We start from the raw sequence: 27,699 nt of genomic DNA on the forward strand, positions 1-27,699 counted from the left end.
GGGTGAGAAATTGGGTGTGTACAGTTTGATCTCCATTCTGGTAAATTTGGTAGAAAAGGGCAGTTTTCATGGGTAAACTGTTGTGACTTTGAGAAAAACTGTCTTTTTTTTTTACTGAGTTCTTTAGTAATGGATGGATATTTTATTTTTTTAAGTTAAAATCTCAGTTTAAAACAAGCAAACCCTCAGCTAGGAACAGTTTGGGCAAGGGGGGAACAGACAAAGCAGCAGAATTCCAGGTTGGAAGTTTTAAATGTGAGTCCCTGACATGCAAATACAAAGTTTTATTTTCGTGGGGTTTGGGGGTTTTGTTGGGCTTTGTGGATTTTTATAAACTAGAATTAATCCAATCTCATATGAATCCATAAACTACATTAAATTCCAAGGTGTTTCTACTTTCCCAAGGTTTGTTCAATGGGACAAATTGATTGACACTTTGCTGCCCAAACTGTAATAACTCTTTTCACATAAAATCCCCAAATCCACACTCCTCCAGAACGGTTCCAGGGCAGGAATGTCTGGAAATAATTCCTTTTAAAGCACCCAAACTCCAAGCAGTGATGCTGGACAAAGGGAAAGGAGTGGCAGAAGAAACTTGTAGGGAATTTCATTAATCCTGACTTTATTATTCCTGATCTTCCCATCTGTTTTGTACCAAACTTCAACATTAATTTGTTGCTTTGAACATTATTTATAACAAAAGGGAGAGAGAGAAAGAAACGTGGCAACTTTGAACCATCAGGGGTTTTTCTCAGTCACACCAGCTCAGGTATTTCCAAGGATTTCCTCTCCTGAGGATCCTGGAGCCAAACCCGGGAGTTTTTTCCTACTTCATCTGTCTTGGAGATAATTTTGCATTGAATTACCCCGAGTGCAGTCACAGGAGCTCTGCTGGATTTGGGTTTATTGGAGGGTTGATGTCAGAGTTAAAAAATGTTCCTGGGAGACAGTGAGATTTTTGGAATGTCCCGGTATCCTTGACTTTTCCCAAGCTGTCTGCTGGCATTACCTCATCAATCTGTGTTAGAGGGAACAGCAAACATGTTAAACAATACCTTGCATTAAAAGCCCTGTTATTAAATTAAAATACAGTTCTCTTTAGTGGTCAGTAACTTCATTTGAATCAAATTCCACTTCAGGCTTCCTTTGTCTGGGACGTTGCTCTTGCACAATGGGAAATATCTGAGCACAGCACCTGAAAATAATGGACACATTAATATCCAGGAGAAAAAAACCTAGACAGAAGATTTAAGTTGTGAGATAAAGTCTGGGGAGATTTGATTTTATAAGCCAGGGAGAATTTCTTGCTAATTCCGTGATTTTTAGTGAAAAAGCAGGAATTATTCACATGTACAGCTCAGGAGCTGTTTATTGTTTAATAGCACTGAGGGTGATGTGACTTCACAGTTCTGTCTACAAACAGCTCATAAAATACTCCCTGTAGTAATTAAACAAACAGAGGCAAACGTGGCAGGAAATGGAGAAGCTGCTCATGGAAAATTTTGAATTTTTGAGGATTTTTGGTGGTCGCTGGAGCACAAAAAACGGTCCCAAGGTGGGTGGTGGCAACAAACCTGGTTGGGAGGAAGGAGGAGACAGGGTGGGTTTGGGAGCTGGAGCTGGGGGGAGGCTAAAAGCCAGGCTGGGGAGGGTTTAGAGGTGCTGGGAACTCCCTGGGCTGGGAATGACCAACCTGTTCCACCAGTTCCTGCTCGGAGCCCTTTGTTGCTGCCCCAGTGCTGGGAGAGGATCCTGTCCTCTCAGCTGCTCTGTCCCTGAGCCTCTTTTGGGGTGCAGGAGCTTTGGGTCCTGTCCCTTGAAGAACAGCTTAACTGCCTGATTTTCCCCCCCTGTGAAGCTGCTTTTGGGCCCAGCCCAGCCCATTTCAAAGATTGAATTACTGTGGGTTTTCTTTTGGCTCCTCAGTCTTTGCTTTTCGGTTTTTTCACCTACAGCTGCAGGGCTGGCTGTGAAGTCACACTGAGCAAAGTGCTTTTAGACACGATGATGTTTTCCTGGAAGTGGCAGTTTTTAAATGGGGATTAAGAATTCCCAGAAAACTACTTGAAGAAATAATTCTCAAAGCACAAACCATCCACAGAGCTGCTGCCCATCCATTCTGGTTAAATGTTCAGAAAGAATCTAATTTCTGTTTGATTCAGCCTGCCCTGTTCACGTTTGGTGAGCTTCACAACAGGCACCTAAAACATTCATAAAACTTCATAATTCATAAAAAATATCATGTTTTATTGCACGTGGCCTTCACCTCCAAAGCATCTGAATTCAGTGGCCACATCCCTTTGAGAGGAATCCCACCTTTTTACCTGTGGTAAATCAGGATCCCAGGATGGTTTGGGTTGGAAGGAACCTTAAAGATCATCTTGTTCCAACCTTTCCACAGGCAGGGACACCTTCTACAATCCCAGCTTGCTCCAAGCCCTGTCCAGCCTGGCCTTGGACACTTCCAGGGATGGAATAATTAGTCAATAAAGTAATTTGAAGTTTACATGCAGTGAAATGCATCTAAAAATTTTGCCACTTCCACGGATTTTTACCCACGAGCGAGACCCTGCAAGGTGTCATTCAGCCAACTCTGGAAACCCACCCAAAAATATCCATGAAGGGTCCTTGTCCCGATGTTTTTTGTGGGACACATTTGCCAGCCCTGCAGCCCCGTGGGAATGATGCCCATCTGAGAGAACAGCAGGTTTTTGGTCACAGGCACTGGAACTGTTGCCTGGACAAACCAGTTTCCTGCTGTTTATTGTGCCATAAATCTTTGTTCACAAGTTGCTCCCAGTCAGTGCTGGGGAAGGAGCCTGACGTTCCTTCCCCCAAACAGCACAAATGGGATCACAGTCCCTGGTGGGAAGTTTGTTTGAGGATTGTCAGGGGTTTTTTTGGTCAAAAATCGTTTACAGTCCAGGTTTAGGTTATTTCTTCAGAGCACAAGTCAAGGAGTGATGAAGGGCTGCACCAGGAATCTTTTCCTGGGGTGGGAAGTCAGTGCCTAGTTCGAGCTCCCAGGTTTCTCTGAGCCAGGCTCCAGCTTTGGGGTAGCCCGAGCTCCCAGTTTCCCTAAGCCAGGGTCTAGTTCTGGGCAGTCCCAGCTCCCAGGTTTCCCCAAGCTGGGGTCCAGGTTTGGAGAATCCCAGCTCCCAGCTTTCCCTAAACTGGGGTCCAGGTTTCCCTAAGACAAGGATCTAGTTGTGGGCAGTCCCAGCTCCCAGGTTTCCCTGGGCCGGGGTGCAGGGCTGGTTAAGGCCGAGCCCAGGGCAGGTCCTGGCAGTGCTGCAGCCCTGGGAAGGGGCTGGTTTGAATCCTGGGAGAGGTTTTATCGGCACAGGAAATGACAGCTCATTAAACCCGACCGTTGGGCTGCTCAGCCCGGGCTGCAGGCACAGGAACCTCCGAGGGCTCCGAGGAGCTGGAGAGGTGCTCTGCTCCCACGGGAATGCAAATGAACCCGCTCTGCTGATTGTCCAGGGGCACCAAAATACTTCCACTGGAAGCTGGTTTCAGTGGTTTATGAAATGTCTGACTTTCAGAGAAGTTGGTGCCACTTAAATACCAAAATTTGGTGCCTCTTCCTAATGTTTTACTGCTTTGGAGCTGCAGGATGGGTTTTTCTGTGCTCTCCCAGGGGAGTGGAGAAATAGGAATTAATAAATGGGATGGTTTAATGATGTTTTGCATAATTGTTAAGAGGTGAGAGCCTTTGCCCCTCTGGCCTGGCTGTCAATAGTGGGATTTTAAAGACTGGAGGTGCAGAGAGGGAAAAGTCCAGCCCAGAACGTCCCTCCTGCCTCTGGCACATCCTTCAGTGCCACTTTTTTGTAGCAGGGATAATCCTTGTTTGCTGCAGGAGGGCAGGGTCCCAAACCCTCCAGGGTATAATTTCCAGGAGAAAATAAACTTCCATGCTCAAACAAGACTTCCACAATTTTAAACCCCCGTGTTTGGATCTCAGTTGTTCCCAGGAGCTGCTGAGCTCGGGCTGTCAGGCTCAGAGATGCACTGAAACTCTTATTTACATTTTTAATTTCCCCCAGAATAACTGGAGTTTCAGAACAGCTCAGAGTTAATCAGCTGCTTCATCAGCACTTGCTGCTCGAGCCTCTTGTCAATGAGAAGCTCTAATTAGCAGTGAAAGCCCCATTAATGCTCCCAAAATGGGACCTCACAGTGGCTGCTTCTTTTTTTTTTTAAATACTTGGGAATTCTGACATTTCTCTCTGGAAAAGTGGGCAAAAACCCACAAGTGTTTTTGTAAGATGGGAACTTTCTATCCTAAGTGGGGCTCTGGGAGATTTTTAGGGAGTTGTTGAGTGAGCCCTGCCCTTGAGCTTTAGCACAGCTTGGGATTAATTCCCTGAGTGTTCCCAACCTCTCCAAGCACAGGGTAAGAGATTTCAGGAACTCAGAGCAACCTCTACTCCTAAAGATCTTGTCAGCTGAAAACGATGCCTTTCAAAAGTGCAAATATCATGATTAAATGGTATTAAATAAGTATTTTTAGTATCAGTAAAAATGCATTGACTGGAATATCAAATAAATTCCTGCTTTTTCTTAAGCGCAGGGGAAAACACAATTTTTCTCCTCTGGGTTTGGTGCCTTGGAGAAAACTCCTCCCTGGGGTTCCAAAGGTTCTGTTCAAAGGATTTAACCTTTCCTCCCACTTACAGTGACAGTCACTCTTGGAAAAGCAAATTTATAAATTGTCCAGTGGATTTTAAACACGGTTTTGCTGGAAGGAGAATGGAAGTTTTAGGGAGTCAGAGCCTGCAGGTCTTTGGTGTAATTTTAAAACTAATCCTGAAGCAGCTTTGCTGAATCTCTGTAATGTGGTGCTTTGAATAGATGGGAAGTTTTGGTTTAATTATTGCAAAAACCAGCTTTAGAATTTTTAATGTGGATAGAAATTGTAGCTTTGAGTTAAAGACAATAAATCCTCATCTGTTTGACTACAAATCCCAGGTGAGACAGTTCTGAGAACGGGCTCCAAGGGTGGTTTCTCAGTGAATCAGAATTCTGAATGATGTTTATATTTTAGTGTTGGAATTCAAGTCGTGTTTTTGACTGAAATGTTTTAATTTTCATTAATTTAGGCTGCACCAAAGGCTGGTGCAATTGTTTGGAGGTTTGTTCTCAGTTACAGCTCCTTGTGGAACATTCAATTTTAGCAGAGAATCAGAAGGAATTAAACCAAAAATTGAATGTTAAGAGTTCCTAAAACTTCTTCTCTGTTACACTTAGGTGTAATTAAATTAAATAAAACTGAGTTTTAAGACTTTTAGATCTAAGTTATGTCCACACTTGGATATCAGGTGACATATCTGGGGAGATTAAATGGTTTAATTTTGCCAAAAGAGCACAAGTAACCAACACTGTCCTGCTGAAATGGGATGTCAAGGATTTCATTCCCAGCACTGCAGATTCAGGATTTTCTAAATGTTCCTCTGCTTCGTTTTGCTCCTTATTTAAATTTAGGCACATTTTTTTTTTTCAGTATTAAAGACTCTAGAAAAATTGCAGAATTTTAGAAGCCCAGGTCCTCACATTGAGAATCTTGCAGTTCTTTAAAACAGCTGTAACGAAGTTAATTTTGTGCATTTTTAATTTAATTAATTTAAGTCATAGCCGTGCTCAGAAAAGGGGAAAAAAAATAATTCTTTAGTGAAAAAAAATTTGAAATTCAGTGTCCATGCAGCAGGAGCTGTTGAAGCCTCTGAACTTGGGTTTCATGGCTTTGTTCTGTGTTTAAAGCTAATTTAGCCCCGACTTTGTTGGGTTTTCAGGCAGAGCCCGAGTCATTTGAACACCTTCCTGTTAATCATTCACCCCTCCCATTTAAATATTCCTCATTTCAGAACCAGGCACAACTTAAAAGTGAACCTTTACCTTGCTGGAGCTCTTGGAGGAAGGCAAAGAAACCTCAGAAGTTCCAAGGGTGACTCGGCCCCGGCCCCGACTCACCGGGAGAGGTTTTTCCCGGGAGAGGTTTTTCCCGGGAAGGGTCGGGGCTGAATCCTGGAAATCCTTTGGATTTGTGGAAAACGTGTCAGGGACGGGCTGGAGTCTCTGGGGTTGTTTTTTCCCCCCCCCTGAAATTTCAGCAGCCCCGGGCACAGAATTTCCTCCCCCCGTTTGTCTCATCCCGGGGGTGAATCATGAGGGAAGTGGCCTTTTTCTGGGAAATCTGCTCCAAAAAGGCGTTTGCCCCCGGCCATGGAGGAAATCCATTGAGAGCAGCAGAATGAGGCACTTTGTTTCTTCACTCGGGGCCTTTTCTGAAATTCCTAAAATTAGAAAGTGTTCTTTTTGAATTGGGCTCTGGCCTGGAAAAGGGAATATCGTGTCAAATGAGGAGGAGAATAATTGGAGGGACGCAGGGAGATGGTCACTTGTAAAACCTGTTGTTGGATGTGTCCTGGGGTGTGGAGTTGTTTTACTGAACCCTCCCTGTGGTGTGAAGAGTTAAAAGTGAAGCGTTGAAAATTAGGTGAGTTTTCAGTGGAGATCACACTGATCTCTTTAAATTTAAAAAATTTAAACCCGGTTAAATATAAAAAAGAAAATAAATTAAAATCTCTGTTCTCTTTGAAACTCAAGTGGTGTTTGTCAGTGGGGGGAGTTAGGAGTGGTGGTGGATGTTTGTGGATCCAGCCTTGGGAGCCTTAGGATTGTGTGTTCACACAGCTCAGGCCGTGCTGGTGCTGGTGACAATTTATTCTGGGTGATATTTGAATTGTGGGGTTTAATATTTGAGTTTTGGGGCTTTATTTAAGGGTTGTGACCATTCTTGAAGGGGTTTGGATCTTGTGCTAAATAGCAGAGTGGGTGGATTTAAGGCAGAGCTGCCTGGGTGGGTTTGGTGGAAGCCTGGCCAGGGGGATTTGAGGGGAGGTCAGAGGCTGCCCAAGTTCTAGGGTTGAATAGTTGAGTTTTGGGGTTTTATTTAAGGGTTGTGATCATTATTGAAGGGGTTTGGATCTCTATTTGCTAAATAGCAGGGTGGGTGGATTTAAGGCAGAGCTGCCTGGGTGGGTTTGGTGGCAGCCTGGCCAGGGGGATTTGGGTGGAGGGCAGAGGCTGCCCGGCGGTACCACCCTCCCCCCGAGAGGGCTCCGAGCTCCCAGACGTGACCCCGCAGCAGGAACAAGGTGTTCAGCAGGTCCCTCGGAGCCCGCCCTGTGCCACCCAGGCTGGCACGATGCAGGGCAGGGCTCCCAGCGCCTCTTTGTTCCTTTGTTAATCCCTGCCCGGGGGAGGTGCCGCAGGATTTGCTCACGCGTTCCTTTTGGGAAGGGATGACGCACAGATTGTCCTAATAAGGACTTTGTTGGAGAAAGGGGCCGTCTCCTCGCAGGAGAAGGGGCAAGTCATAGGGCGAGCAGCCTCTTTTTTAACCGGGGGATGACACAAGCACAAGTCATTTCCTTATTAATCGGTTCAAACCAGTTCTTACAGGAACTGCTGCTGATAAATGTGGGACTTCTCCGAAGTCATTCATTTGCCTCCCAGCGCTGCCCCAGTGCTCAGCTCCTTCTCCTGCCTCCAGGACACGCTCCAGCTCCCAGCTCCTGCCCCCTGCCCGGCGCTCTGCTGCTCACAGAGATTTTCCTTTTTGAGCACTTTTGGAGGATCTGGGGAAAGATCAAAAGATGAATATTTTGCTTTATTTCGTGGGGTTTCTGTTTTCTCAAGTGGCTCAGGAGTTCCCTCCTGAGCTGTAGCTCAGCCTGAACTTTGCTCTCATTAGGTAAAGTGGTAAGTTTATTTAAAAAAAAAAAAAAGAAAAAAGCCAATGGTTTTTTTTGGTTTTGTTTTTTTTTTTTCTCCCCTATTTTGTCTCGTTCTCTGGGATGAACTTTCCATCAGTGCTATTCCAAGTATAGGTCCTTCTCTTCAGAAGCCATTTCAAGAATATCTGGAAGCTCAGAGGATAAAACTTCACCACAAGTCGGACGGTGGCGTTCCACAGGTAAGACCCTCCCCCAGCTCAGCCTTTCTCGGGCTCTTCACGTGTCTGTTTTACCAAGATCTGCACTGACCCGAGCAATACAGATAAAAATCTCACTTCAAAATCAACCTGGGAATTAAAAACTACCCTGTAATCGTGTGAAATTGGGTTTTAAAATTCCCCCGTAATTGTGTGAAACTGGATTTTAAACTTAACTCTGTTTCAAACTTACTCTGTAATTGTACAAAAATTGGATTTAAATTCTTTAGACAATAAGACAAAAAATAGAGCAAGACTAGTGGCAGTTCTTGCCTCTCTGCATTAGCTGCCTGCTTGGAAGGTTAAATTTAAGGAGGAAAAAGTTGCATTTCCATGTGAAGGGGTAACAAACTGTGCAGCATCGATGCTTCAGGAGCCAGGAGGGTCTGTGGCTTAGTGGACAGTAAGAGAAATAAAATCCCCAAGCCTTCGGTGTTTGAAAGGAAAAGAAAACTACGGTGTTTAGAGCAGCTACAAGGGGCAGAAATTTCCTTTCATACCCCCCCCCCAAAAAAATTTAAAAAAAAAAGTATTTTAAAAAACTTACCCTGAATTTGCAACGGGACAGAGCGACGTGAAATCCTTGAGGATGCTGAGGCATTTTAGCTAAAATCCGTGAACTTAACTCGGATTTCACGTGCGATATTTGTGGCTGTTATAAATGTTCCTCTGGCCATTTCTGCCCACAAAAGAGCCTCGGGGGGGATCGGGCTGGAGTCGCAGAGCAGGGAAGGGATCGTGGGCAGAGCAGGGAAGGATCATGGGCAGAGCAGGGAAGGGATCGTGGGCAGAGCAGGGAAGGGACCGTGGGCAGAGCAGGAAGGGATCGTGGGCAGAGCAGGGAAGGGACCGTGGGCAGAGCAGGGAAGGGATCGTGGGCAGAGCAGGGAAGGGACCGTGGGCAGAGCAGGGAAGGGATCGTGGGCAGAGCAGGGAAGGGATGTGGGCAGAGCAGGGAAGGGATGTGGGCAGAGCAGGGAAGGGATGTGGGCAGAGCAGGGAAGGGATCGTGGGCAGAGCAGGAAGGGATCGTGGGCAGAGCAGGAAGGGATCGTGGGCAGAGCAGGGAAGGGACCGTGGGCAGAGCAGGGAAGGACCGTGGGCAGAGCAGGAAGGGATCGTGGGCAGAGCGCTGCTGCCCTCCTTTGACAGGAGAAACGAGGGAAGAGTTGCCACGAAAAACACTGGAAGCGGGACCGGCGAGGTCACTGGAACTTCCAGTCGCATCCTAATGGGAAGAGAACACGGAATGTGCAGTTTAGAGAAAAAAAAATTGTTAACCAATGACCTGATTGTTTTCTGTGCGGGGAACATGACGGGGAATGACAGTCAGGGGCTGCTAATTCCGAACTCTAAGAATCGTTAGCGGAGCCCAAACAATACTGGGAATAATAAATCACTTTGGGAGCACCCTGGGAATGAGCAGGGATTCGTCATGTGCCCAGCGGTGGGTTTGGCAAAGCCTCCTGCATTGTCTTTCCAGGGACCAAGGGCAGCTTTGCAGAGGGACCTGCAGGAATCACCCAGCCTGTGCTGGGTCCCTGCTTTGGATTTGATTAGAGAATTCTCCACCGTCTGTCTGCTAATCTCCATCTTCCTCCTCCTCCTGTTTTGTCTCTCCAGGGGGAAAACTGGCTCTCCTGGATGTTTGAGAAACTGGTGATTGTCATGGTTTGTTATTTTATCTTGTCTATTATCAACTCCATGGCCCAGAGCTACGCCAAGAGGCTGCAGCAGAAGATGTACTCTGAGGAGAAAACCAAATGAGCTGGAACAAACCCCCTCAGGGGGTCCTGGCAGACACAGGAATGACACAGCTTTTCATATGGTTAAAAAATCAGCATTATTCAAAACAGGGGAAAAACTTTTTAACATCAATTTTCAACTAGAACAAAGTTTTTATTTGATTTTTTTTTTTGAAAGTAATTTGGATATTAGAGCAAAGGTTTCACTGACAAGCTTATAAACGTTAAGGTAAGGTGTGAATGCTTCATGAGTCTGGGTTGTGTTGGACAGGATGGACAATGGGATGTTCAGTGGGGTTTTACACAAACGTTGTCCATCCAAATTACTTCCAAACTGGATGATTTCATACTCTCCATTTCCTGGGTTAACTCACACTGACCTGAGGGCGACTTCTCATTTAGAAGGGTGGCTTGTTTTGCTTTTTCCATGACTTCCCAGCCCATCACGATGTAAATAACTGAGTCCAGATTGGATACAAACTCTTGCATGTCCCTCCTGGTAAGGCTGTGCCGTCTGAATTCCCGGTGTCCCATCCACTGCACGTTGGAAAAGCCACCCTGTCCACATCCGTGCTGTTGTCAGAGGTGATTGATGTCAAACGCTGACGCCGACATTTTTTATTCTGTATATTTAGAATGAAGTTAAGATAAAACTTTATAAAGGCATCTTTGATCATTCCAGAATTTCTTGTGTCAGTCTTTTTAAGCTCTTTCTTTCCCTCTCCACTTTTGGATGCCCAGTTTCTTTCTGAAGCCTTAATCCCGTGAGCTGCACGTTCACTCAGCCTTCCTGCACTGATGGTGCTGAAACCCTTTGGGCTTTTTTTGTTTTGTTTTGTTTTGTTTTTTTCTCTTTTTTCTTAAGAACTTCTTACTCAGCAAAGGCAGCAGGAAGGACATCCCTTGCTTGAAGCACAGTTAAAATAGGCAGGTTAAGCAATGAACAATATTAATTCTGCTCAGGTGTTTGCCCCTGATCCCAGAATTGTGGGCAGTGGAGGAGAAGAGAGGGGGAAGATTTAATATCCCAGCTGAAAGCAGATTTGATGTCCAGAACAGAACTTTAAAGAACTTTAATCTTATGCTTTTCAAGTCAGATATTTTCCAAACCTTGTTCTGAACCAGTGTGTGTGTGTCAGCTCTCATGTCCAGGAACAGAACTAACATTAAAATGGCTCTTTTCCCTCTTTGGTCCTTCCATCTGTAAATATCTGTGACCTGTTGGTTTGATTCCTGTCCTGGGGGTAAGTAATGCTGAGTTTTCTCTCGGTGAGCGTTGCAGGAGGTGCTCAGAGCAGGTTAGACCCTGCCTGGCTGAGCTTAGGCCGGGCTGGGGCAGGTTTGGAGCCGGGGGGAGCTGGTGTGTGTCCCGTGCTGCGAGTGTGCCGTGGTGTTGCAGCTGCTCCATCCCCACCATCCTGTCGGATAGCTTATCAGACTGATGTTGACTGTTGGATCTCATGGCAACAACAGTCGGTAGGCTGTCTGACATTTTGGTATCTCTCATCTGACCGTCCCCTCATCCATCTCCAGCTGTTCCATTGAGCATCAGGTTGGGTTTAGCTCCGAGGAGGAGTCGCTGCTGCAGTTCTGCATAACAAACATCCTTTATTTAGAGTTTCATCCCAGTTGTGTGTGAGGTTTGTACCTTGTTTCTTGTGTTTGAAGTTCTCTCTGAAGCCGACAACCAGAGCTCTGAGCAGAGTGAATTTACATATCTAAGGCTCGGGAGGTGGTGCAGGGTGGTCAAAAGCACAAAGGCCATTCCTGTGCTCCTGGTGGTTTTTAAAGGTGAACACTATTGCTTAAATTCTCCACCTTTTTTTTTTTTTTCTTAAATCTTTTCGCTTTTTGGCCTAAATAAGGTCTTTGAAAATAAAGTCAGAAAGGTCTTCAGCACAGTGCACATTCCAAAAATCACAGCTCTGCTTGGTACTTCACTTTTCTCAATCTGTGGAAACTTAGGAGTTGCACTTTGAGGGGATCCCAGCCCAGAGCTGTGTGCCCCGTTCCCCTCAGGACACTGGAGCAGTGACAGCCCTTGGCTGCTCTCCCCAGTTCTGGTGGCAGCTTTTTTGTCCTCAGATTCACCTGAGGGACACGGGTATTTATTTATTTACCTCTCTCAGTTCTGGTGGTGTCTGGAAGCTTCCCTGGCAGTGGGTGACACCTTTACCTGTGTGCCCTCAGGCTGAGATGAGGAGACTCTGTAACAACAACTAAAAGAGACAAAAACCCTTTTCCCAGAGCCTGAGCCAATAAACTGCTCCTTTGGGGGTCTCCTTAAAATTCTGCCTCTTGCCTGCTGGAAAATCCCTGGAAAAACAGAGCTTTCTCCCACTTTTAGTTCAATATGTTTACATACATAGAGTGTGAAATATATATATGTCTGTTGTTCTTCAGCTTGTGTTCCATGTGTCCATTCCAATAAGCTCTGCTGTTATTCTGAAGCTTTCTAACACTTATTTAAAGAAGGAGCTGATGGTTCTACCTCCTCCTACCTGTTCAGCTGCTGGGAGATGATAAGACTTGGTAAAAGGTAAAAAAAAAACCATCATAGAAATGAAAGTAAACCTAATGGGTAGTTTTATGTTTGCTTAAATAAACAAAGAAATAACGTTTCCCAGTGTTTATTTCAGCTGGATTGTTTCCACTCTGTGTATTGAGCTGGGTTGGTAACACTGTGACATTTGTTGTCTGGAATGGAGAAGATACATCTGCAGCTGCATTTTTGTGGCTTCCGAGACCTGGAGTCTTCCAGCATTTCACCTGAAAACATGGATTGTGCTCCCTAAATCCACAGCTTCCTTTTGCTGTCTGTATCTTTAGTCAGGCATTGGAAGCAGTCAGTCATCTCCTTCAGTGTGTTAGGGACAAATCCAAGGGGAGCTCTTGCAGGAGAGACAGTCTGGGCACAGGTCACTATTTTTAGCTGCTGTCTCTCAGTTTAGACACTGAATAAAGCATCTTGCTTTTTTTTTTTTTTTTCTGGGAGTTACTGAAAACACACGGAAGTAACAGCAACTGACGGTTGGTTAAACCCCAAAGATGACTTTGATGGGATAGAGATTTTTTCACTCTCGTCCTCTGTGGGGCGTGGCTGAAGCTCTCTCGCTTTCACGAGAGGAAAACAGAAAGTAGCACATCAGAGCTCAGGTCAGGTAGGGCTGAAACTCCTCCTCTTGATTTTCCTGGCTTTTCCTGCCCGCCCTGTGGGTCGTTCCTGCCCGAAGGTGTGCCCTGGGGGAGGCGGCAGAGCTGCCCTGCCCCAGCGGTGGGGATTGTTGGGTCAGCACAGCTCAGGTCACAGTGCCCGTGGCAGGTCAAATCCTCCAGTTCCACGCTGGAAAACAGCCAGGAAAGCTCCTGCTCCCTGTGTCTGTAGCTCCTTCCCTCCGTCCCGGTGTCCTGCTGTGTTTCTGCTCAAGCAGCTCCCTCTGAACTCCCCCGGCTGCCTGTTCCTGCTAAAAGATCCTTGTCATTCACACTTGACAGGGGCTTAACGCTGGTCCCCAGAGCCCTTCCCTGCTGTGCCTTTGGCTTTCGGGATTTGTTTTGTCACAGTGTCACCGCAGGCACAAGCGCTGGGGATGTTTCCCTGATTATCAAGCACAAATATAAATATTAGTGAACCAAATTGATCGCAGGTGGAAAGATAAGTGGGGGCTGGGGGGGCTCCTGGGAGGTAAAAGCCATCGGTTTTCTTTGAAGCACGTGGTTAAAACATACTTTGTAATCAGCAGTTAAAAGGCTGGATGTGATTTTAGATAAGGCAATTGAAATGGCTCTTCAGAGATTTAAAATTCTGTGGGTTTTTCCTGTAAATTTGAAGGTTTGGGGTTTTTTTGGATTTTTTTTTTTTTTTTTTTTGGAAGGGAATAAGAAAAACCAGTAAGTACTTCACTCAAATTGCAGCCCTCAGTGGGAGTGGGAGGGAATCCTGCTGGGCTGTGGCCCCTGGTGGGAGCAGGTGAGGGATCAGTGCTGGAGCCTCCTGGGTTCCTGTAACCTCAGGAAACAGGGAGGGAAGCAATTGCCTTCCCGTGAAACACCCTCTGATGCTCTGGTAAATATTTGCCTGTGCTCTGGCAAACTCATTTTTAGAAGGATTATACTGAGAAACTCTTTGAGCCTTCTGTGTGACTACCCAAATTCAAGTGCCTAATTGAGGGCACGAAATGCTGGCATTTATTTCTTTATCCATTTCACTTGCTTACTGATGCATCCACTCTGCTTTTGGGAGAGGCAGCAGAACAATGCTCTGGCAGTGGTGGGGAGGGAGAGGCTGGAACAGCCCGGGGCACTTGTCAGGAGAGAAAGGAACTCAGAGGCAGAAACTGTCACTGCTGTTATGTCACCTCCCAGGTACAAGCAAACAGCAAGAGCCCAGCAGTGTGTCAGGAATTCAGAAAAAGGGTATTTTGGTCAGAAAAGCTCACTGTTGCCTGTGCTGGATTTAAAGGGAAGGGATGTTGAGGTTATTCAGCTCATTCAGTGCTACTGGTGTAAAACAAAGGTGCAAAGTAACCTGTGGAAGGGCCAAGCTTGGGTTTAGTTTGCTTTAGCACTGCCCTTTATCGTGCTGAGGGGGGTTATTATTATTATTATTATCCATGGAATGACTCAAAGAGCATTGGCTCCATGAGCACGAAATCAAAGGTCACCTTTCTCGAGCTCATTCGAGGAGCTGCTCAGATGTGGGTGAGTGTGAAGATCCTCTGTGTTTCAGGGCAGTTCCTCCCAGGTCATTGTTCCTCTGCTTTTCCAAGAAGCCTGACTGAGTTGCCCTGGCAGCTGGCAAGGAGGAAGCTGGCAGCTGCTTCCTGCTGAAAGGCAGGAGATGGGAGCTGGCACTCACATTGTTCCCTGGGATAAGGGCCCTGCGGCCACACCCGGCTCCTCTGGCCCTGGAACAGGGGAGTTGGTGTTTCTGGGGAGCCTCTGGAGAGGCTCTGCTGGCCCTGCTGGAGGGGCCTGGCCAGGGAAGGGCTCTGTGCTTCACCCACGGGATTTAAGGCACAATCCACTGGGTTTGGTGCAAATCCTTGGAGCACTGACGTGTTACACGAGGCTGGGACCACACATCAATCTGCTGTAGGGTGTCACCTCTGCCCTTCCTTGGGGACCAGCTCATCTGTGGCATTTCCCAGGTCCAAAGCCTTCCCACTGGAAGGTGTCAGCTCTGACTGGCTCCACCTCTAAGAAATTCCCAAGAGATCCCATGCAATTCCCAAAGCTTGTTCTATCCACATGCAGTGACCTCATGGTACCTCTGTTCTCCTTCCACTCCAAGAAAATAACTGGCAGTTCTCTTGCAGAAGCTGCTGCTGATTAAAACACACCAATACTTTGTTCAAGGCTCACACTGAAATGCAGAAATGGAATTTTGAGGGACTGTGGCTTTCCTGACACTGCCCTTTCCATCTGGTGACTGAAAAAGCAGGTTTGTGTGCTCAACATTTTTCTGTGTCCAAAAGAAACTGGACCTGCAGAGATTTACACATTTAGATTTACAACATAACACAAACACTGCCATTTTCACAAAACCTCTCTGGCCTGCTTAGAAACCACCCTGCTCTCAGTGCCTCTTGCTGCAGCTGTTTCCTCGAGAGCTGGAATATTCAGGATATTTTCACAGCAACAGGTTCCATTGCTCAGATTCTTGGATTTGTGGGTCTGTCCTCAGCCTGGCTGAGCTCCTGTGACATCCAACCCCATGGATCCCTGTGTGAGAGCCCAGGTGAGGAGCAGCAAGGAGGACATTTTCAGGATGGCTGGGGCTGGTGTTCAGTGGAGTTCAAACTCATGGGTGCCAAAGAAATGTCCAAAGCAGTATTTCTGCTGGATGTGTGCTGATCCAACTGGTGGGTTTAGTGCTGTTGCCTCCCTTAATCTCCACCCAAACCTGATTTAATCACTGGTGCCTGTGCACAGCCACCCTGTGGCAACTCCACGGAGCAGCAACTGAGACCTTGGGGCTGCCCAGGAGGAGCAGGTGCTGCTGAGAGGAGTCAAATCATCCACGTCCTTTGGCAACAGATTCCAGCTGTGACAGGTTCTTCTAATTATGGGAAGAAGGAAAGGGGTTAAGTGTTGTTTGGAGGAGCCTGAGAGCCCTTGGCTAAGGCTGTCCCTGATGTCTCCTCCCCTGGTCCTTCCTGGAGCTCTCTCTGCCCTCAGTACAGCGATTTTTGGACAAGTCCAGGCCTGTTGACTGAAGTTTTGTTCAGCTGGAGGACCCCACATGTTCATGTTTCCTTCCTAAGGTGGCTGAAGAACGAGCTCTCCTTTCCCAGCACAGGTTTGGATCTGTTTTTATATAAGAATACTCTGGGTCTGGGGAGAAGCCTGATTAAATCTTTGTAGAGGAAAATGAGGTGAAACCCCGAGTTTAGTGGCTGGCAGGGAGGGAATGGAAGCTTTCTTCTTGGGAGAAACATTTAATTGGATATTGGTTGCCAAATTTATGCCTTTAACTTCAAATAACAACATCAATCAGATTGCTGACTTAGCTGACTCACAGGTAGTGCTACAGGCTGAGGCTGCAGCTCCAGCCAAGCCCAGCCAGGATTTGATCCCCCCTCCAGTGGGATGGGGCTGGTTTCCATTTGGCTCCCCTGCCACGCTGCTGTCGATGATCTCTCACAGATTGGAGGCTGCTGGGCAGAGGTTCAACTCAAATCATGCCATGACCACAATGACACCATTCCCAGGCAGCTCAAGTGTTATTTTTTGAGCCTTAAATAAACACGTGGAACCAACCCTGGGCCACGCTCAGTTTGGCAGGACACACCCATTTAATGCAAACACACCACCAGCAGTGAAATCAAAGCCCCAGCAATGTTTATTCTGCCTTTTTTTGGTTTAACCAGTGGCTTCTTTTAGTTAGCTTCTCTGCTTACTACTGTTACATTTAAAATAGGAATTTGGGCCTAGAGAGCACCCTCATTTTGGTTATTTTTCTCTTTTACTGTGTAACTGGGCGTATTTTAATTTTTTTTTTAAGACTAAGAGAAGGTTTCTAGCACCTAATTCACCCAGATAAGTACAGAGTGTGCCTCTGCTAGAAGTCACAGTTTAGAACCTCTCAGGCTTTAATTAAGGTTTAGATTTCTTCCACAATCTTTATCACGGCACATATTTATTTTAAAAACTGCCTTTCTCTTTCCTAAGGAGGAGCAGCTTCACTGATCTCCTCCCTGAGGCCGTTTTCCCCCTGTCCAGGGTGCTCCCCTGGGGCTGGCAGGGGGATTTGTCTGGAGAGCCCCGGGAAGGGGTTCACGGAGCGGGATGTGCCGAGGGAAAGGGTTAAGGGGCAGGTTGTGCTGATTCCCGGCCGCGTGTGACTCACGTCCCCTCCCGCGGAGGGGAAGTGCCCGCCTGGAGGGACGGGCCCCGCACAATGTGGGCTCCGAAGGGACCATTGTGAGCTGCGGCTCCGCTGAAAGAGCCGGAAAAGCTCCCCGGTTAAAATTCGGGCCGGTTCAAAGCCGGGGCCCGGAGCGTGGGCAGAGCTGGGGGGGGAAGCAGAGGCTGCCCCAGGAAGCTGGAATTTGCTGCCTTGGCGAAGCTGGGTCCGGGCTGCCCTTGGAAGCAGTGGAGGAAAGGCAGCAGCTCAGTTCCTTTTGGAAGCTTTTTTTGTGCTAAATCGGATCCATGAATCACTTCCCTGATGACTCCTGTGCAGGTTTTTAAAGTGGTGTCCAGCACAACTCACATTTCTTCATCTGGGAGTGTTTCTTTTTGGATGTTTAGTCTCTCACTTCATAATATTTATCCAGACTAAATTTCTTAGCAAATGCAGAAGGAAGTGAATAATTCATCCTTTTGTACCTTAATTTTCCTCAGTAGTGTATCAGCTGGTAATTTGAATATAACTTTCATGTTGATAAATTCCTGGTTGGTGTGGGAACCACAGATTTTTTTCCCCTTATATATTTACCCCCAGTTCTATCCTTCCTGTCCTGGTAGTGAGTCTGACCTTAAAAGCACCAATAGCTGCTTATAGCCAAATAAATCATATCTATAAATACATTAACTACTGTCACCTGCCACTTATTGTGTTTAAAGTATTTTAGGTTATTGAAGGTTTTTGTTTCTGGGTTGGAATTTTTTTGGTGGTTTGGGGTTTTTTGGGTTTGTTTGGTTTTTTTCTGTAGTTGGAGTCCTTGAATCAACTTCCAAGTGAGCTGCACCTGTCCCTCCCAACAACAATAGTGAGCTTTGGTGCATTGTTCCAGGTTTATGGACATCCTGTGGGGACTTTGCCTAAAACCAGCAAGGTCGAGGCCACTGGTTCTGTTGTTCCTGTCCCTGAGCCATTGGCTTGTGCTGACCTTTGATCCACCTCATTAACTTTAATTGCTAATGAAATAAAGGCCCTCTGCCAGGCTCTGACTGTCCCCATGATTACTTTTATCAATAAAATAGAAAAGTACTGCTCCACCTTCTAATACAAGTGTAAATTATGACTCTTTGATACCAGCTATTCACTTCCTGCCACTTTGACCCTTTGCACATCCTGGGGAAAAAAAACCCCAGAGGAATCAAAAACTGAAGGCTGGGTTTGGGAAAGGGTGTGAGAATTTCAGGATTGAGGTCAGCAGTGAAAAACAGTCACAGGAAGAAGCCTAGAGATGCCTCAAACAGCTCCTGTCAGAGCAGTGGAGAGGATTATAACAGATAATACATCTACACTTTTGTTTTCAAAAAAACTCTTTTTTTTTTAAATACTTTTGAGGAACCTGTGTTGTCAAACTTTGGCTGATGGCTGTGATCCTCTATTGCTGCTTTTAAAAATGTTGTTTTCACGTGGAATTAGGAGTGCTTTCCCTGACTCCTGACTGTGAACAAGTCCTTACAGAGCAGCCCTTGATAAGCAGTGATGACCCTGCTGGCCTGGCTGTGTCTGTGACCTGCAGAACCTTTCCCTCTCTGTTTTCTTTTGTTAAATAAGGAAATCCTCATTTTTGCTCTGGGACTGTGCATCTCAGCTGTGTGTTGTGTTTCCTGACATGGCATCAATTCTGCCATCCAACTTAAACAAAGAAACCCCTTCCAGTAACCTGCTGCATTACCTGGAAATCCTATGAGCCATAACTGATAACTATGGGGCTGTGTCACCCACTGAGCACCTGCTGCCTTTGCTTCATGCTCAGAATTATAAATACATGGAGATAACAGGTTATTTCTGCAATAAAGTGGGTTATGGTGCTGCTGGATCAATAACCCTTTGCTCTCTTCCTCGTTTCTCAGAGGACTTATCTGTCTTTAGCTTTTTAAACACCTCATTTACCTGTTCTGTGGGCCAGGAGGAAGCACTGCTGGGGCTTGGCCCTTGTTGCAGACGTGCAGTTCCCCATTTCTGACCAGTCTGGGATGTGTTGGGAACACCAGGACAGGGGTGTCTGTGTGGCTGAACATCCTGGGCCTCCTGCAGGAGGGAGAAGCTCCCCAGGGTCTCCTTTCCTGACCTTTGTTCTTGCAGTGCCTGTGCTGTTTGTCCCAGCTCGTGCAACCTTCCCTCCAGTTTCCTCTGTGGAAAACACCCAAATTAGACACTGGTTGAAAGGGACAAAAACACCCCCAAAAAATCCCTTTGGAGCAGAGCAGTGCCCAGCTCTGAGCTGCCACCTTTCAGTTCAAAGTTTCAAGGCCTGGCAAGAAATGGCACTAAAAACCTAAAGGGAGGCTCTGAAATGTGAAATTTGTCAAGGGAAAAGTCCCTGAGACTGATTTGGTTTTAAACTCTTTTATTTTTTGGCCTGTGGGATTATTTCTATGGGAGGATAAGTGTGACATGGGGGGGAGGAATGGCAAGAATTCCCCAGACTCTCCCTGCCATTAAGTGAAAAGCTGACAGAGGCAGGAGGAAGGTTGGTGTTACAACATAATCCTTAATTCTGGACTCTTTTATTCTATATTTATATATTCTTATATTTATATATTCTTATATTTATATATTCTTATATTTATATATTCTTATATTTATATATTCTTATATTTATATATTCTTATATTTATATATTCTTATATTTATATATTCTTATATTTATATATTCTTATATTTATATATTCTTATATTTATATATTCTTATATTTACATATTCTTATATTTATTTTATATTTATATATTCTTATCTTTATTTTATATAAATTTAAATCACATATATATTATATATACATATATAAAATAAATATATAAATGTTATATATTTATTTTATTCAGCGTGTGTGCCTTCCCAAGGGATTCAATCCCTTCCTCCTTCCAGGCTGGTGCAGCTGCAGCTTCCAGGGCACCACCTTGTGGTCGTGGTAAAACTTGTGCAAAAAAAAAAAACCCCAGACAATTCCTTAAATTGCTTTTTGAAATTTAAAAATAGATTAAACACGGTATTGCTGTGTCCTGTTCTATTTGAAATCTTGCAGCCATCCTCCTGCCAAATATGTTTAAATAAATAATTTAATTAATTAAGTTCTAACATATAGGAAGAGCAGTTGTTTTGCTTAAACATGTGGGGTGTGTATAACAAAGAGCCAAGGCCTTTGCTGTGCTATAGGGATTTATTTTTCCCAAGTTTTAGGCACAGGGAAATGGTGAGAAAAGGATTTAATTAACTATAACCTCTAATATAACTTGAGGATGACAGGAAAATGAAGAAATCTTGGCATTTCTCTTAAAAGATGGTTCAAAACTTTTGCTGTTTGGTCAAAGTTAAGGTGCTTAAAATCTAATTTATTCTGACTTTGCTTTAAAGGCCCAGGTGCCACAGTGTTGTATCTTGAATCTCAAATGGAGCTTGGATTAATAATCCTGGCACTGCTGTTTTATCAGCATTAAAGCATTCTTTGGGCAAAGTGTTACAATGAAAATTCATGATAGTTTATATTAAAGTGCCAAAAATTATGTTCAGAGAGGCAGCTACAGTACATAGCAAATGTATTGAAAAATAGCTATTTATTAGATAGATTAAATAAGAATAATACCTGCCCATAGGAATATATTCAGCTCAGAGTCAGCTCTTGCTGTCCTAACACACACACACACTGCTTTCAAGACTGAAAACCAGCTCCAGCCCAGACATTTCCATACTTCAGGAAGTTGATGGGAGGTTTTCCAGTGCTGGGTTCTTTCAGAAAAGCTCTATTTCTGACCATTTAAAAGAAAGAAAATCAAAGGGTGGTGTAACTGGAGATAACTTGTTCCAGGGTTGTGAAGCTGTCCAGGAAATCTTCCTCTTCAATTCCAAATTTGGTGTATTGGTGAATATAAGCTCTGTGTGGGGAAGGATGGGTAAGACATTGGAAATCAGGGGGGAATCTGACACATATTGGATATTTACTGTGAAACCCCCAAACTGGGATTGGTTTCCACCCTATAACTGTGCTGGTGAGTTTTTACTGTGCTCCCTCGAACTCATTTTGTAATTCCTACTGATCAGTAAGTCCTGACTTGCTTCCAATAGTTTTTATATCTGTGTATTGGTTGAGGAAACAGAATTGCAGCTAAAAAAATTGGGCTAAGTGGGAAATGGAAGGGGAAGTGATTAATACACCCCAATCCCCTCAGTGCTGCTGACTGAGCCAGGAAGTTTTTTCCAGGCCCGTCCACAAGCTGGAAACTAAACCATCAGCAAAAGAGCTTCTGTGTGTTATTTTTAGGATGGTCAAATTGGAATGCACGAAATCTGGGGAGTTTTGGGACTGAGAAAATTCAGAGAGCACTGCAATCTGTGGTCTCACTTATTTACAATGATTTCTCTCCCACTGAAGATACTGGCAGTTATTAGGGAAGTCTCAGCATGACTCTTTTCACTTACTTGGAAGCAAACATATTCCAAGCTTTTCCCACAACGCTGTCGAGAGGTTTCAGCAGGAACTGGCTGTTGCTGACCAGAGAGGCAGACTTTTCATACTTGTTAAATGCTCTTGGTGTTCTCCAGGCATTAAAAGCATCCTGAGGCTTTAGCCATGATGTGTACAGGGAGGGATCTTGGAAACTTCCTGGAGCAGAGATAAGACAGCCCTTGTGGTAAATGTAAAGCTGCAAACTCCTGCATCTTGATCTCAGTTGTCCTGTGGGACTTAATCAAAGCTTGGCAGATCAGTTCAGGCCTTGGGAAAACTCTGCAGAGATCAGCCTGCAGAAAACAGAACTTTGAAACAGACCCCTTGGATTATCTAGAAGTGCTCTCTTGTGTCAGTACTGCATCTGCCAGCCATGCTCATCACTCCAGAAACAGCTAAATGTATTTGCAGACAATAAAGCCAAGAATTTCATCAGATACACAGACTACAGGCTCTTCCTCCTGCCCTGAAGTGCTTCAGGAAGCTGCTGTAAAGACAACAGCCCAAAGCAGTTGGACAATGTGGCCTTGGACACTAAACTGTTTCTAGAGGGAATATTGACCTTTAGTAACCAAACACGTGGCCTTGGGGTGTTTTTATTTTGATCAGATGTGGTGGAAAGAAACCAGAGAGATGTGAAACAAGAACCCCTGAGGTTTGGGGCTTTTCCTCCTTACCCAAATCCACACTGTGCACATCTTTTCCTCTCAGGATAACCAGGTTGGCAATGGAAGTGTTGAAGTGCAGTGGCTTCTTTGTGGAATGGCTGGAGGGGGTGGAGGAGCCTGGAGGAGGTGGTCGTACTTGCCAGTCAATACCTGTGAGATTTTGGTAAAAAAAAAGACAGAAAAGATAGTTAATGTTTTGTGAAATGTGGATTTGGAATAGCTGAAGAGGCAGATGGGAACTATCACTGTGCCCCACACTGGAGTTTGTAGCTGCTGCACTTTAATTAAGCAGCAATCACACAATTCCCAGGGAAAAGCAGTGCTAATCCAGCAGTATTTTCCTGGTAGTCACTTGTCTAGCAGAGAAAATGATACCTGTTTCTATCCTTAGCAATTGCCAGCCCATTCCCTGCATAACTGGAAGCTATAACTGAGTTCCCATGTAAATGACAGGGGAGAGCTGAGCAGCATTTTCATGAGTAGAAGGTGTAAAAAGAAAACACAGCAATCCCAACCCAAAGAATGTTCCAAATGAAGGATGTAAATGAAGTGCACAGCCACAAACTGTTGGTTTGGTTTGTGTGTTTTCAGTGGCTGTAATTAACTGAGGTGGCTGGAAGCAAAGACAGGAGCAAGCTGAGGGAATGGTTTGAGGAGCAGCTGGAGGCAAATTCCTGCTGAGGGCTCTGAACTGACTGAAGGGAGCTGCACTGAACAATCAGCTTTATCTCCCCTGGAGAAATGAGTGAGGAGAGGGGAGGGAATGCTCTGTACCTTCCTCCATCTGGGCATTGGCAATGAGCATCTGCCTCAGGTGTTTGATGAGCCCAGGCCAGCTGAAGGTGCTGTAGGGGAGGGAGTTCTCAGGAATCTGAGGAATGTTCCGGAGCCCCAACATCTTGAACTCGGGATGTGGGACCAGCGTCTCCATCAAATCTCCTGGAAGGAGAAATCAACAGCTGCTCACAAAAAAACACTGCCCAGGGTGGCTAAAACAGGAGAGAGGCAGGAATGTTAGAGAGGTTTAGCAATTTCAGACAGAGCAATGCAAACTTGCTGTGTGTTACTGAATTAATAGCTCTGATTTTACAATTTAGACTTGTCTCACTTCTCAGAATCTCCAGGACTCTCTGCACTGCTAAAGAGATCAACAGACAGATGGGAAAGCTTAATTTTGGGTAACTTTCTCTAATTCCTCGAGGGTATAAACACCAGCCTGTTGCTCCCTGGTTGTCTGCTCCCCTGTTTTCTGCCCGAGCAAAACACAAAACTTTCAGTTTGTTTCAGTTCATACAAATTTCTGCCCCCAAGTGAAAGGTGAAGCTCAGCCCAAAAGCACTGACCTGCACGAGTTTGTAAATAGGTACCAGGGTGTCTGTGATCACTTGGAAAAGCAGAAACAGGGTTCTTCTGGTGAAGAATGAAAGCAGAAGTTGGGGGGTTTATTTTTGACTCTGCTACAACACTGGGATTGGATTGAACTTCTAAATTTGTCTTTTCCTCTACTTGCCTGCCTGAAAACTTGGGATGTACCCAAATAGTTGAATAAGGAGACTGAAGAACTTCAATTCCCCCCTGACCTGACTAGAGAGAGGTGTGGGAATGACATGGTTTGGTACCCAGTGGGTTCCTGCTGTAGTCTGAGCCCCCCTCTGCTGGGTGAACGGGCTGGAAAACGCTGCCCAGCTGATGTGCAATGACTTGGTTCACATCCCTGAAGGAGATCTGTTTGATGTTCAGCAGCTGGGCACAGATCCTGTGGATGGCATCGTTCTCGTGGACAAGGAGGGCGTCTGAGGAGCGGTACAGATGGGACAGAGTCAAAACAGAGTTGTAGTTTTGAACAATGACCTGGGAACAAACAAACAAATGAGAGTCAAACTTAATCCCTTTCTAACTTATAATCCTCTGGCTGCTGCTGTTTCCTCAGCTGAGATTTAGGAAGTGATTCATTTTCTTTGCCAAAGAGCAGAATGAGGTCAGGAGCTCAGAGCTTTTCCAGGGAAAGAGGGCAAGACCCGTGAAAATCAGGTTATCCATCTCTCTCCATACAAACATGCTGGAACAAAATCTACCTGGGAACTGATTGTACTGCTGAGATAAGATCCCAACAGGAGATTTCTAGTCCTTGTGAAACTGCACCACTTCAGCACTTGAATTATCAAGAATTTGTTTTGGTGAAATCACATGTACCAAATATCAGGCAAACAATCCTTTAGCTGTGTCACCTTAGTCATTTGAACTTTGTAGAAAAGTAAAATGTACTTATTTTCCTTCTTACTTCTGTTGTAGGTATTTTATTTAAAAGTAAGCAGCGATTATAAACTTAAAAATTCTCTATAATTCTACATAAAAAGGCAATGTGACATTCACCTCACCAGTGCCATAGGGCCAGATAACGTGGTTTAGGATAAATGAGGCTGGAAAAGCATCTCTCAAGCACTGGGTCACAAATGCTCCCAGGCCTGACCCTGTGCCCCCAGCCATGCTCATGATGGTGAAAAATCCTCCCAGTCTGTCACATCTCTCTGCTTCTTTCTGCACCAGATCCATGATTGATTCCTTGTGTCTGGGCCCGTGGACAGAGTAACTGGGGAGTAACAGAAAAGCAGGAAGGTGAAGCTATTCATTAAGCAGACTTTATTATTATTATTATTATTTCTATAAGCTTGCACTGTCATCCATTCTGTCTGCACTAAACAATCCTTAGCTGTGATGTTCATTTTGCAAAACAGCTGTTTATAAACTGGCCTTGTTGTTTCCTATTCTTAAATGTATTCTCTCCATTCTAAAATGTCATGTTTTCACTGCAAAGGAGCGAGGCCCTGGCACAGGTTGCCCAGAGAAGCTGTGGCTGCCCCATCCCTGGAAGTGTCCAAGGCCAGGTTGGAAGGGGCTTGGAGCAACCTGGGATAGTGGAAGGTGTTGGGGTTGGAACTGGATGAGCTTCAAAGTCCCTTCCAACCCAAACCACTCTGGGATTCTATGATTCAAACACCAATTTCATCTTGCAAAAATTACACTGCTATCTATATATTTCTACTTTAACTTAAAAATAAATCCTGTTCCATACTCAGCTGCACTCCTAGAGAGTGTAAACAGCTCCTTAGCCTCCACAGTTCCCTTGGGAAGCCTGGAACAGCTCTCCATACCCGTTGGCCCAGTTGTTCCCAGAGCCTTGCTTCTGGCAGAAGTGGGACTGGTTGTTATATTTCCAGCAGCCAGACCTGGCAGCCATGGATAAGGTTTGGCTGATGACTTTGGGCTCCATGTCAACCAGCACAGCCCGGGCCACAGGCACTGCAGAGGGAGAAAAACAGAATTAACAGTAACGTGCCAACATGTTTACGTAAAATGGCTGGATTTGGATGGATCCCATGTCCCAGGCTGTATTCCTCCCACCCACGTTATCCAAGCCATTAATGGAACAGCACAGGCAGCAAAGATTTGGCCATGCCCATGTATTGTGCCAAAGACAAATGTGAACTCCAGAGTTGTCTTTCAGGAAAGAAACCACTCAGTGTGTTTGATAATGTCAAATTTGGATCCTGTGGGTCCTACTCTGTGGTGTGATCCATCTACAGCACAAAATGCAGATGTTTGGAGGGAAAGATTATGTTTTGTTTCCAGCTGTGCTACTGGGAAACTGGCTTTGTCTTCTCAGACCCTTCACTGCACTGATTCTGCTTCCATGTCTGCAGCAGTGTTGTGAGGGCAGAGGGTTAAACAGCCCTTCAAGGCTGAAGGTAAAACTCATTCCTCAACCGAAGGTAAAAGACCTGTTTGATTTCTGTGTTCTGAAAACAGACCCTGTGTGGGGAACAAAAAGCCCTTTTAAAGCTGTACCTCCAGATTCCTCCTCCCAGAAAAACCTCTCCTTGCAGGCATCCTGGTAGGATTGGTTTTCCTTCTTGGAGCAGAGCCCGTGAGTGCCCCGGATGTCACTGCACAGGCAGCAAAACACCTCGTGCCCAATCTGGTTCCCACACTGCCCAAGCTGGACTGTGACTATTGACATCCTTCTTCAAGCCTGAAAAAGAAATGATGTCTTTAGTAATTGTGGAAAAGACAGGGGAAAATAGTTCTGGCAGGTTTCTGGTCTGTTGTGCCATTTTTTGAGGATGGTTATACCACAACCACTGGCTATTTCTGGGGAAAAGCTGCCTGACAGCACCTTCTCCTGAAGGCCAGAAGAGCACAGATGTTTTAAAGGGAAGCAAGAGCTGTTTACTGCTGCTTTGCATCTGGAGGGAGCTGGAACCAGCCACATAGCAAGGGAATTGTTCGTTTTCTTCCTTTTTCTCAGTAGGGCAGGATAGAAAAAAATGATTATAACTCAAAGTTATCGGACTAGGATGTAAAAGCACAATAAGAAAGCACCACATGCCCTTATAAATGTTGAGCCTGTTCAAAATCGTAGCTGATTTCAGTCCTGTTCTGCTCCAGGCCTGATGCCAGAGCCTGCTGAGGTGACAAAAGGATTCCCTGGAGCATTCCCCTTGCTTCCAGCACACAGAGCAAAGCTTTTGCCTCGGTACCGGCGTGATTTGACATTTTTCCCCCACTCAGCATTTTACAGCAGCTCCGCTTTCTCAGTTTTCTATTCACAGAAACAAGGTCAATTTTTTTTTTAAACTCCGGGCTGCAGTTCCTCATTGCCACCCCAGCTGTGCCGCAGCATTCCCGTACCAGCATTCCCTGGATGGCTGCCGGTGCCTGTGCCGCGTTCTGCGGGCAGGTTTGTGCTAATTTGGATCGCGGTGCGCGATTCCAGCGCCGCTGCCAGCCCGGGGGTTGCTGCGAGACCGAGAATAAACAAACATGTGAATTATCCTCAGGAAAGGCCCGTGTCCGACCTGTGCGACACCGACCGTCCCACCCGGCTGTCCGTGCCCGCAGACCCCCCTCAGGGGCCGCCCCTCAGGGGCCGCCCCTCAGAACCGCCGCCATGTTCGCCCCGAGCCCGGCCGGACACTCAGCTGGCATCCCGATCCTCGTCCCGATCCCACCCCGGTCCCGATTGTCCTGATCCCATTCCAGTCCAGATCCTGATCCCATCCCTGTCCTGACCCTGATCCCGGTCCCGATCCTGATCCCATCCCAATGCCGAGCCCTCTCCCGGTCCCGATCCTGACCCCAGCCCAATGCCGAGCCCTCTCCCGTTCCCAATCCCGTTCCCAATCCCGATCCCATCCCGCTCCCGCCCCCTCAGCGCTCCTTTCTCCCCCTCCCCACCCTGTGTGCGGACGCTCCTTCGAACGGCCCGCCCGGCGCATGCGCAGCGCTGTCTCCTGGCAGCCTGGCGCCGCGCCGCGCCCCTCCGGCTTCCCCGCGCACAGCGCGCACGCTCCGCCCGGCGCGGCTTCCCCGCGCCCTTTTGCGCATGCGCCGCGCCAGGACTCGGAGGGCGGGCGGGCGCGCGGGGCGCCGAGTGCGC

The 27,699-nt window shown here is 46.0% G+C and overlaps 2 protein-coding genes and 1 long non-coding RNA gene across 11 annotated transcripts in view; 2 read left to right on the top strand and 1 right to left on the bottom strand.

Annotated features, from left to right (window-relative positions):
- The window catches only part of VMP1 (vacuole membrane protein 1), a 58,479-nt gene extending 48,048 nt beyond the window's left edge, over positions 1 to 10,431 (top strand). For all 4 annotated transcript variants that reach the window (XM_064678013.1, XM_064678011.1, XM_064678012.1 and 1 more), the window contains 2 exons: positions 7,882 to 7,984; positions 9,626 to 10,431. In XM_064678013.1, the coding sequence (XP_064534083.1) occupies positions 7,882 to 7,984; positions 9,626 to 9,769 (247 nt within the window). In that variant the 3' untranslated portion in view covers positions 9,770 to 10,431. The remainder of the gene's footprint in view (positions 1 to 7,881; positions 7,985 to 9,625) is intronic.
- Positions 603 to 27,593, bottom strand: TUBD1 (tubulin delta 1). Of its 6 annotated transcripts, none has more exons than XR_010435642.1 (14): positions 27,498 to 27,593; positions 26,952 to 27,059; positions 26,109 to 26,292; positions 25,415 to 25,562; positions 24,636 to 24,852; positions 23,882 to 24,113; positions 23,037 to 23,201; positions 22,272 to 22,412; positions 21,567 to 21,750; positions 20,734 to 21,022; positions 19,043 to 19,282; positions 8,550 to 9,230; positions 5,902 to 7,646; positions 603 to 1,195 (listed from the first exon to the last, which is right to left on the bottom strand). XR_010435642.1 is itself a non-coding variant. In XM_064678010.1 (10 exons), exons 3-10 carry the CDS (start codon positions 26,278 to 26,280, stop codon positions 20,920 to 20,922), a joined length of 1,362 nt encoding a protein of 453 aa, XP_064534080.1. In that variant the 5' UTR covers positions 26,281 to 26,292; positions 26,952 to 27,059; positions 27,498 to 27,593; the 3' UTR covers positions 20,686 to 20,919. The 6 variants fall into 6 exon arrangements, 1 of the variants encoding a protein (XP_064534080.1); XR_010435641.1 differs by having other exon boundaries at positions 5,902 to 6,299; positions 7,469 to 9,230; XR_010435640.1 differs by having other exon boundaries at positions 603 to 1,018; positions 5,902 to 9,230.
- Positions 1,189 to 6,606, top strand: LOC135425591 (uncharacterized). Its single transcript, XR_010435644.1, has 2 exons — positions 1,189 to 3,117; positions 3,163 to 6,606. It is a non-coding gene; the product is annotated as an uncharacterized LOC135425591 (long non-coding RNA).
- Positions 27,594 to 27,699: the final 106 nt, after the last annotated feature.

This window comes from Pseudopipra pipra, chromosome 21, assembly GCF_036250125.1.
Source record: "Pseudopipra pipra isolate bDixPip1 chromosome 21, bDixPip1.hap1, whole genome shotgun sequence".
In the NCBI taxonomy this organism is placed as follows: domain Eukaryota; kingdom Metazoa; phylum Chordata; class Aves; order Passeriformes; family Pipridae; genus Pseudopipra; species Pseudopipra pipra.